This window comes from Cicer arietinum, chromosome 6 (assembly GCF_000331145.2).
Source record: "Cicer arietinum cultivar CDC Frontier isolate Library 1 chromosome 6, Cicar.CDCFrontier_v2.0, whole genome shotgun sequence".
In the NCBI taxonomy this organism is placed as follows: Eukaryota; Viridiplantae; Streptophyta; class Magnoliopsida; order Fabales; family Fabaceae; genus Cicer; species Cicer arietinum.
Window position 1 is genome coordinate 36,134,694 of NC_021165.2, and position 10,829 is coordinate 36,145,522.

General features: G+C 33.4%; 1 protein-coding gene across 1 annotated transcript; it reads right to left on the bottom strand.

Annotated features, from left to right (window-relative positions):
- Nucleotides 1–3,136: 3,136 nt before the first annotated feature.
- LOC101508447 (uncharacterized) lies at nucleotides 3,137–8,084 on the bottom strand. Its single transcript, XM_004516425.4, has 5 exons — nucleotides 7,587–8,084; nucleotides 5,765–6,208; nucleotides 4,547–5,170; nucleotides 4,256–4,383; nucleotides 3,137–3,507 (listed from the first exon to the last, which is right to left on the bottom strand). The coding sequence occupies exons 1-5, from the start codon at nucleotides 7,959–7,961 to the stop codon at nucleotides 3,504–3,506; spliced, it is 1,575 nt and encodes a 524-aa protein (XP_004516482.1). The 5' UTR covers nucleotides 7,962–8,084; the 3' UTR covers nucleotides 3,137–3,503.
- Between the last annotated feature and the right edge of the window lie 2,745 nt (nucleotides 8,085–10,829).

A 10,829-nucleotide genomic window follows, 5' to 3' on the forward strand; every position in this document is an offset into this window, starting at 1 on the left:
GGATTAACTACCTTGCCTCCAAATAAATCTGCTATAGGTTGTAAATGGGTTTTTAAACTTAAGTTTCATGTTGATGGTTCTATTGAGCGTTATAAAGAACGTCTCGTGGCTAAGGGTTTCAGTCAAACTGAAGGACTTGATTATCTAGAAACTTTTAGTCTGGTCTTAAAAATGACTACTTTTCACTTACTTTTATCTATTGCCGCTTCTAAAAATTGAATGTTATTTCAATTAAATATTAACACATCATTTTTACATGGTGATCTAGTTGAGGATGTTTATATGAAACTACATCCCGGTCTTTCCGTTTCTAATAGGAATCTGGTTTGTAAACTTAAAAAGTCACTTTATGGATTGAAACAAGCTAGTCGTCAGTGGAATTTTAAACTTTGCTCCACTCTACTTGATATTGGTTTTATTCAATCTAAATCGGACTATTATTTGTTTACAAAACGAAATTCCCTTGGTTTTACCATTATACCAATTTATGTGGATGATTTGCTAATTGCATGTGATGATTTGGTTGAAGTAAATATTGTTAAGGAAGTCTTGCATTCTAAATTTAGTATCAAGGATCTAGGCACCCTTAAATACTTTCTTGGGCTTGAGGTTGCCAGGAGTTCCAAGGGTATTTCAATATGTCAACGCAAGTACTTCTTGGATCTCCTTGAGGACACGGGGCTTTTAGCATGCAAACCAGCTTCTACTCCTATGGATCCTACATTGAAGCTTCATCTTACTTTTGGCCACCTTCTTTCTGACCCTATTGTTTTCCGTCGATTGATTGGAAAATTATAATACTTGACTCAGATTTGTCCTGATATCTCTTTTGTTGTTTGTAGGTTGAGTCAATTCTTATCTGTTCCAACTGATTTACACCTCCAGGCCGCCCTCTGCATTCTTCGCTACATTAAATCTAGTCCTGGTCGTGGCTTATTCTACAGCAGCAGTTCAACCTTCAGTTTGATGGGCTTTTTTTATTCTGATTGGGGCGCTTGCTTAGACACACGACACTTCACTTCTGGTTTCTGTTTTTTTTATCTTGGCTTCTCTTTAGTCTCTTGGAAAAGCAAGAAACAGCCCACCGTTTCACACTTTTCATTTGAAGCAGAGTATCGTGCTCTTGCTCACGCCACATGCGAAGCTCAGTGGCTGTTATATTTGTTAACAGATTTCCAGATCTCTCATCTAGCACCTGTGCTCTTCCTCTGAAGCGGAGTATCGTGATCTTACTCAATCCACATGCGAAGTTTAGTGGTTGTTATATTTGTTAGCAGATTTCTAGATCTCTCATCCAGCACCTGTGCAGATTTTTTGTGATAATAAATCAGCCATGCATATTGCCTCCAATTCGGTGTTTCACGAGCACACCAAACATATTGAGATGGATTGCCACATTGTTCGCGATAAAATTCAAGTTGGGGTCATTCATTTGCTGTCAATTTCAACTTCACAACAGATTGCAGATCTACTAACAAAGTCCCTACACTTTGGTCATTTCACATATTTAACCTCCAAGCTTGGTCTTCTTGATATCCACTCAAGTTTGAGGGGGGATGTTAGCTTATCATAGCTATCATTTATCATTTGGTTATCTCAATTAGAGTTTGTTATTAAGATAGTTTAGAGTTAGTTATTTTTTATCACCATTTTCCCTTATTTTTAGCTTTAATTTGTTTTACTCTCTAAAAAAAGAATCCTTATTTCATTTGTTGGGATCCAAGAGAAGAGTAATATACAATAATTTGTCTTCATTGTTATTAAATGAGATTAAGAGAAATTTCAGTTTATTATGAGATTAATTTATCATGCATTTTCACACATATTGTGAAGACACTAGAGCTTTTAGAATGATCTTATTTCTTTCAATACGTGGAGTAAATTTTATGGCACAGTATGTATCAATGGCTTGAATCAAATTTGTCAACTACTAATATCAATCATATTCTAAGATCTTTTCAAACCTTCTTTGGTGTTGTGGTATATGAACTCTAGAAAGGTAAGAACAAACTACTTGCTTCTAGTAAGACCATCTTGATAAGCATTTTTACATCGAGTGGTCAGTCAAGGGAACTTCATAAATTCTATAGATATTCATTTGTTGGATGAAAGCTCTTTTCGCCCTAGACGTGGTATTATGGTTTCTTGAGAAACTCCTCCTCTTGATTTTGTTATGATTGATATAGAAGGCTTGCTCAAGAAGTCATGGATCTCAACTTGTGGTGGTTTAGTTATGATACTAATGGCAGGTTTCTAAGTGACTTTTATAATATATTAGAAACTTGCTCAACAGTTTGAGCGTAGCTTTGGACACTTCATATTGATATATTTCTTGTTATCCAAATGCAACTAAAAAAGATATATTTGTTTTAATCAAAACAAATATTGATCTAAACCATTTATATCAATCCTGCAAGGGCTAGTGAATTCTCTCATGTATTACAATAACAACTCCTTTCTGTTAGATAAATAAAAAATTTCAAATATATCTACACCTTATATAAAAAGATATTAAATTTTGAAGTAACTTTCTTTCTCTCAGTACCCTTTATTTGAACAATTTACTTACAATTTTATCTTTCATTACGAATCAAATAAATATATTTTTTAAAAATATAATTTTTTTTGTAAATTCAATATTTGCATTTGCATTGATAAAAGCATATAGACAGACACACTTATCTACACACCAGTAATAATAAACTAACAAAATAAAATATCTAAAAACTTATATTCATGGAGTAATTGTTAACCTTCGTTCAGTAGCGATAACTAGTTCTTTATTGAACCAACCTAAACAACAATCATACCTTATCCAAATAAATAAGGTCAACTACATAAATTAAATGACTAACACATCATTCTATCATATAGCATACTTGTTTCAAGATAATTTCTCTAACTCGTCATTGAACGAAAAACGTATAAAATATAACTAATTATTCCCCATATCTCATAATGAATATCATTTGAGCAAAAAAAAAGTTATCTCAAAATAAATGTCATGCACAACTTACAAAACATTATTGTACTTTATATTGATACTAATAAAAAACTCACCAATAGTTAAGATGTATAGTTTGACAAAATTAGTTATTTCTTTCTTCAGATTATTACTTTTCTTAATACGTGAACAAAATCTTAAACAACATTCATTCTTAAACAAAAGAAGCAATTTATAGTACATCCTTTTATATATAATTAATTGATGCTACAAACCATATGGTTGCCACACTTTTGTTCTACAAACAAAATTGACTCAACTTTATTACGAAAAAAAACAAAAAACAAAAAAGATATTTGTTTATCCTTGCAAATAATCAATAATGACATTATACACTCTTGTGTAATGTGTACATTTTTTGTTAACCAAAAGACCCATAACAGCCATGGATATTGTGTGACAAAACTGAGTTGTGATGTATGAAAACACCATAGAACCTCACAAGCTTCATTTTAGTGCTATGGCAGTTGAACTGGTTGGGGTACTTGTGCCTGTTAACTTACCTATAAAGATAAATCACAAAAAGAAATCACATTAACCACAGCATTTACACTCATTTACAGGAAAAGTTAGAGACAACATGATGCCATTGCATTGGACATCAATTGAAATTCAAAGTTTTTCTTCATTTGTGGTAGAATTATGGGCGCTTGTAATCATACTAATCTAAATCAACTTCATATTGTGGAACATTGAGCATATTACAGGTCAATTTACATGCATATATATTTGAATAAATTTAGAACCCAAAAAATGGTAGTAATACTAGTAAGCACAAAGTGATACCTTCAACAAATGTAATTATGAATGTCTTTAATTTAAAAAAAATTGGCAATATTATGATCGTGGTAAAAGTTAAATATCTTGTATTTTAAATCTTCAATGTGATGATCCACAAAGGACTAACCTAGTGGTTTTGGTTGGGATATTAAAGGAGGTTTAAGAAAGAGAGGTCAAGGTTCAACCGATGCTACTAATACCTCCTTTAAGAAACTAGCTACTAACATCTCTAAGAAACTAGCTACTAACATCTCTAAGAAACTAACTACTAACATTTGCCGATCAAAAATCTTCAATGCATGGGAACTAGTGTTTTTGGTTTAGGATACCATTTAAACAAATTTGAAACTTTGTGGTTGTTATCATACTGATTCACTTTCACCTTTAAGAAAATGCAAGCTATTGTCATGTATTAAATGTTTCCCATTTTGTAGATAGTTCAAAGAAAAATTTTAAATTTAGAAAACTTACAAAAGATGAAAGGATGAAGGACCAGCTACAGCTGCAACTCTTTGTGCCCGATGCGTTTCACACTTATAAAGCTCTTTCATCTCTTTTTTAGTGCGACGTGCCTCACGCCGTTCCTCCTTCACAGCAGTCTACCAAACAACACACTTGTCAAATTAGTAGATTTGTAAAACCATTATTCTTACTGAGACAGCGGTTGCTGAGTTCTCGAAAAGAAGTTGATAATGACAGCATGAATAAATAAAGCATCAGAAACTCAAAAAGTAGTAAAAGCAGACCAAGTAATACAGTTACCTTTCTCTCTTTCTTCTCCTCCTTTGACTCTTGGCCATGTTGTCTTCTCCTGTACTGCTCCGGTCTTGCAGCAGAGTCTACATTTTCGGCAGCCGGTCTTCTACCAGCAGGCAAGAAGTCGACAGGAAGCTTTGCTTTTCCTCTTAGGGATATTATTGGAGTAGAGGAACTCAAGGCTGCAGTCATAGTTTCGGCCAATTTCTTTTTCCTAGTTGCCCCAGGTATTTCAATCTTTCCAGGGAGGTTATCCAAATTTGAGTACGTCGAAACAACAGTTTCACAATCCCAGGCTTCTGACTCATCACTACTTTCTTGAAAAATAACAACATCCTTGTCTTCATCTTCAACTTCATATTGCTCAGCATATTCCTTGCAACGGCGAATCACATCGGCAGCGGAATCTTCTTGTCCCTCACTTCCTGGGGCATCTTTCTTCAATAAATCTGCAGGAACCTTATACTTGCCATCGTCTTCAACTTCTAGGCTTTCCATCTCATGGTTGCTAAGAGAGAGTTTGAGCTTTTCGGCAAGTGACTCATCTTCAGCTCCATAATTTTCCTCGTAATCACCATCATAATCATCATCACCACTGTTATCATCACTTCCATACTCTTGACGTTCAAGCTACGACAGAAAATATACTGATAATAAATATCTTAAAGCAAGTAATGCTGACATAGACACGTCGGCACCAGTAATAATTTGATAAAGTAAAAAGGTGTTAGTGCTATCGTTTAAAAGTAAAAAAGTATAGAGGTGGTCAATAAAGGCTATAACTTGCAATGGCCATGAAGATAAAATTCAAAAAATACATATACCACGCGAGAAACAAGAAAGTTCAAAACAGTTTATTTATTAGATAACGTAATTTGTGATAGAAACTGATGTGTAGCGATAAAAATAAAGAGAAAACTAACTGCATTGTATTTTGTTTTCTATTCTGAATAACCGATAGGCTTAAAAATGGTATTTATAATCAGCCTAAGCTTTCTAAGCAAGCTTCTAAAACAGTTCAGTACAAACTGAAATACTTTGGATGCAAACTAATCAACTCATAAAAAATATTCTAGATACTAACATAAACTTCGCGCTGCGCATCAATACAAACTAATTAATGACATAGTACCCACAGAAATATAGTTATAGTATCAATTTGAAAAGAGAAAGCATCATATAGCATGTGAATAAATAGATTATGAATTCAATAGCAGAACTTACCAAATCAAATTGTTCATCTAACAGACGACGAGGCCTTGGCTTCTCACCAGCACATTTCTCACCTGTTACACCATTTACAACCCCATCCAAAGGTTCACAATCATCTGCAACAGTGGAATACGCAGAAACTTGCAATACATGATCATTGCTTAAGCTCCTATTCATCATAGAACCCTCGGCGAAGTTCATTCCATTACACACGGGTGCCTTCTCTTCATCATCTCTGTCTTCATGGAGGTTAGCCTGGACAACAAAGTCTTCCTCCAAATCTTCAACATCAGAGCCAAACCGTGACACATCACTGTCATCGAGCAACGCAGCCACTTCAGGATCAACAGCTTTCTGAACCCTTACGTTGGCAGTTTTGGATGCAACAGTGTACAAAGTGTTTTCCTCAGGCTCTTCATCGGCCTCTGTAATTCGCAGTCTCGAAGCATCATATGCCTAAATTTACAAACACAACAAACCTTAAGAGCCAAGTTGTATAAAATCCTACAAATACTTGCAGAAGAATAATTATTTGACAAACCTTTGATACATTAACATACAAAAAAATAATTTGGATTCTAGATAAGATTCTATAGGTGAACGAGTTCAAAAGAGAGAAGATATGAAACTATGAAATTATTATTGTGAAGAATCAAATTATTAAGAATTAAGATATTTTGAGTGGACAGTATTTATTGGGAGAAATCTTATCCAACTGTCCTAATTGTCAATTAGTTAACAATCTAACCAAGCTAACATATAATTTATTAGGGTGCTTTCGAGTTAAAAGCTTAACTAAGCTCTCATTGAACAAGTGTTTATCATATAACTATCGTGTATAAGCTGTTTTAATGATCAAAGAAGCATCGCATTAAACTATTTTCATATAAATTGTAAGTTGGTTTTATAAGCTATCTTAGGGAGCCTATTGAAATAAGATGAAAACTGCTTATATGGATATATGATAGATGGCTTATAGATTGGGAACATGTCTTACATTGTATCCGGTACACTGATTCTTGAAATCGTTAACAACCATTGTCTTGCTCATCATAAGTAAAAGGATAAAAAGGATAAACGAATATTAGTGCTTTAAAACTCAACTTAAATCTATATATCTATTATTCTATTTTCTTTTGTTTTTGTTGAATCAACCCTGATTGTATCATTGTCTCAGTTGTAAGAATGTGATGACCTAATCGCCTACTTAAAGGTGTTGCCATTGGTTGTCGTCCAAGTTTTGAGCGACCTTGTAACATCGGTCTAGCATGCCACACATCATACTTTCCCATCATAACAATTGCCTATATCTTCTTAAGCTATTTTCATAAGCTTTTTTATCTTTGTTTTTATAAGCAAATTTTAGTTGGTTAGTTAGATTATAATTTTTCTCTCTTTCCCCAGGTTTCAAACCCTGATTTTTTTTACTCCTTCAACCTTAGCTCAAATCAGTTGAATTACCCTCTATTTTCATAAACTAATACAGACACTTACACAAATGAGTATGTAACCAGATAAGTCCAAATAAGTTCTTCCAAACAAAGCTTCTAACATACAGCGGACCAACACACTTAACAACTAGTACCACAAACTGAAACCTATGAAGCACATTGCTGACACATACACGAGACACAACACTGACATGTGGAAACCGAATACGATACTAACACATTCACATCTAGTAATAATTTGAGAAAATAAATTAATTGAATCTAATCAAGGTGTCGGTATCGTGTCAATTCATGTCGGACAGCGGGACACGGCTTCAACAATAGATGTCGGTGCTACAGAGACTAAAACCAACTCTAACAGAGAGAGAAAACAGAACCATCACCTTAACATCACGAGGAAGATGCTGAAGCTTAAACTTAGGGTTACTATAGAAAAAAGAACCACCACCAGCATTCTTAATTTCCCTCAAATGAGTCAAGTAATTATAACCATCATCAGGAAACCCTAGCTCCAGAATCTCCTTCCTAACATCATCCGATAACGGACCGCTGCCCTCAGCGTATCCGTCGTCGGTATCGATGTCAGCGTCGGGGTCATCGGGTGAATCGGCGAAGACGGAGTCGGCGGAAAGTGGATTGTTGTCGACACGGACGAATACACGGTCGGATTGAGTGAATGCGGGGTCGGTTGAATCACGAGCCATGAGTTGGAATGTGAGTGAGCTCTTCTTGTTGATGAATTTCTTTGTCTTCCCCATTTTGATATCGGTTTGGTTTTTTGTGGGTTGGTTGTGGTGGTTGCTGCGGCGGTGTCCGAGATTTTGGTGGCTTGTTGTTCAGTGTTAGTCTGTTTGGGGCTTTGTGAAGAAGTCACTCAAAACACGTGACCTGATATTAAACCCTTTTGTTACTTATCGTAAAAAAAAAAAAATAATGATTTTGATTTATATTTGTATGATTTAGATTTTTTTAAAAAAAAAATAAAATTGTTTTTTTATATTTTTAAGAAAAATTAATTATATAAAATAATTATTTTGAAAACCCACTAAATATATTTTGAAAACCCACTGAATATTTTTCCATTCCAAAGCTTATTTATTTTTAAAAAAAAGTAATTATTTCACTTAGAAACTATAAAAAACAAATCCATTAACCAACAACAAAAATATGAATTTATTTTGTTTTTAAAAAAATTGAATTTGTTTCTTATGATTTTAATTATAATTGATTATTATGAAATATTATTTTTTTTAGAAAATAATGAAAATTTATTTTAAATTTAAATCACTACATTTGATAAAAATTTTGTTTAAACTCTTTTTATCTGATATTTCATTTAAACTATTTAACTTATAATTTTATTGTTCATTATTTATAAATAATTAAATCTTTTTAACTTTGGTTGGATATATTTGAGATTTATTTGTGGTAGACTTTTAGTATATCACAACTTGAGTATAATTGTATAGTGATGACATTTAAACAAGACAATTGTATAGTGATGATATTTAATGGATTTGGTTATAAATCTAAATCTATATATTGATTTTAAAATGGATATGGTTTGGTTTTCTAAAAAAACCAACCATTAACAGCCCTAGCTCCAGACTTACTGATTTAGTAATAACATTTTATTGCTCCTTACATAACACTAATCACTAATATAACATAAAAATAAAACTTAATGGAAAGACAATTTAAATACAAACATAACCTAAGCTAGTATCATGGTTGAGTTAAGCTAGTAGTTTTATCAATTTCAAAGAGACAGTTCATGATCTCATCAACACTTCTGGGGCGATTCAAACTTTCTAAATTATGATGTGTAGATTAGTGTCAATACAATAAGGATAATGCAAAAGTGTCAATTATCTGCTAAAGGCATAAAATATGAGATTTGTTCTAAATCTAATGAGCCACAATGTTGTAGACATCACACATAAGCTATAGTCCATGATGTAGACTCATCACTGTGGTGGTCCTTCCAAATTCATGCAAGTGGAGGCAGCGAACATCTTGACTTCAATTTAACCTCTACCTAGTGACTTTCATTAACAAAATCAATGTTAAGTGACATGTCTTAATTGTGTACACCTCTCAATGGGCTTGTTGAGAGGCTTGTTTGGATGTTTTCTTAGAGGCTTGTTGGGAGACTTATTTGGATGCTTGTTGGGAGGCTTATTTTGATGCTTGTTGGGATGCTTTCATAAGTCTTTACTAAGTGGCTTGAGTAGTTGCACTACCATAATAAAACGCATCCATATGCTCAAAAAATGAAGGATTGCGATATATATCAAATATCTTTGGTTTCTTACCTTTCTTCCTCTTCACACAATCATTTGTTTTGATGTTATCTAGCGGTGCGCACATTGATGTTGTCTCTGAATATATTGTTTCACACAACTTGCTCTTTGTAACACCCGACCCTTACCGTTAACGGTAAAGGTCGGCCTGTTACACTCTTCAATTCCCTAATTATAGCAATCATTAACTTTTTTTCAAATTATATTCATTTATGATGCATTGTCCAACTGGGAATCATTTTTTAATTTTTTTTTCCTTTGGACCATTGTTCATTGTTAATTTTCTCCAATGTATATGAACTGCGTCCAATTGGATTGGAACACGTTCCACCTTGTACCATGCCAACTCAGATGCACAAAGTAATCCATGAGAGCTTTTAAGTATACAACGACACACGACTTTGTCCTTACCGATATAGTTGACTCTCTTGTATTCATCAACAATATGAACTGGAGCTTTCATTGATACAACCCAAGTCATATTCTCATATAATAGATTGTTGTGTATATGCTATTTGTGACCCTTACTTATCTCAATGACCATTTTATCCTCATAATTTGCAATCTCGACATCTCATTCAACTATCCCATGACTTACAAAAATCTTCTTTATTGTGTTATACAAATCTCTTCAGTGACCTATCGCCAAACTCAGTCCTAGTATTCAAACATAAACATGTATAAATATAACAAAAAAATATAAAGTTTTAATGACATACCTATTCGTCATAGTATTTCCTAGATGCATCACTCAATTTATTCATGCTTCAACATGCTTGCTTGAACGTTTGCAAAAGTTACTTGTACTCTTTCTCTTCATAACAATAAACAATTTTCCTCCACAAATCTAGAATGGGTCCTGCATGTTCTTCTTCAATTTATTGTTTACATTTGGCTCCAACATTTTGTTGATATGAAGTTGACAAAGTAAATTTGTTGAAAATAGAAACACAACTTCAATTGCATTCTCCAATGCCCAATTAAAGTTTTCTTGACGCTCACAATTCATATAAGCAAATGCAACATTAGATGTCAACCTAATTGAAGTTATACCAACAATTTCAAATGATTGTAACTTATATGTGTTGGTTTTGTTTGCGATATCCATTATGAATACAAGAGGGAACATGTAATAAATAAAGTTATAGAGTCTGGGTACGTTCAAAATATGTCTCTCACAATGTTGGAGTCTCCGCGCGTCCTACTCCAACAAGCACAACTTCAAGTAACTTCAGCAAATTTTGTATATCAATTTTGAGCCCTTTCAAATTCTTTTGATATGTAGATCGTAACTTGTAAATTTGAGAGATATTAGTCATGTTA

Coding starts and splice junctions, on each gene's coding strand:
- LOC101508447 (XM_004516425.4), bottom strand. CDS start 7,961: ATGGGGAAGACAAAGAAATTCATCAACAAGAAGAGCTCACTCACATTC. Junction 6,209..7,586: donor ATCTTCCTCGTGATGTTAAG/GTGATGGTTCTG, acceptor TTGTAAATTTAG/GCATATGATGCTTCGAGACT. Junction 4,384..4,546: donor AGGAGAAGAAAGAGAGAAAG/GTAACTGTATTA, acceptor GTTGTTTGGTAG/ACTGCTGTGAAGGAGGAACG.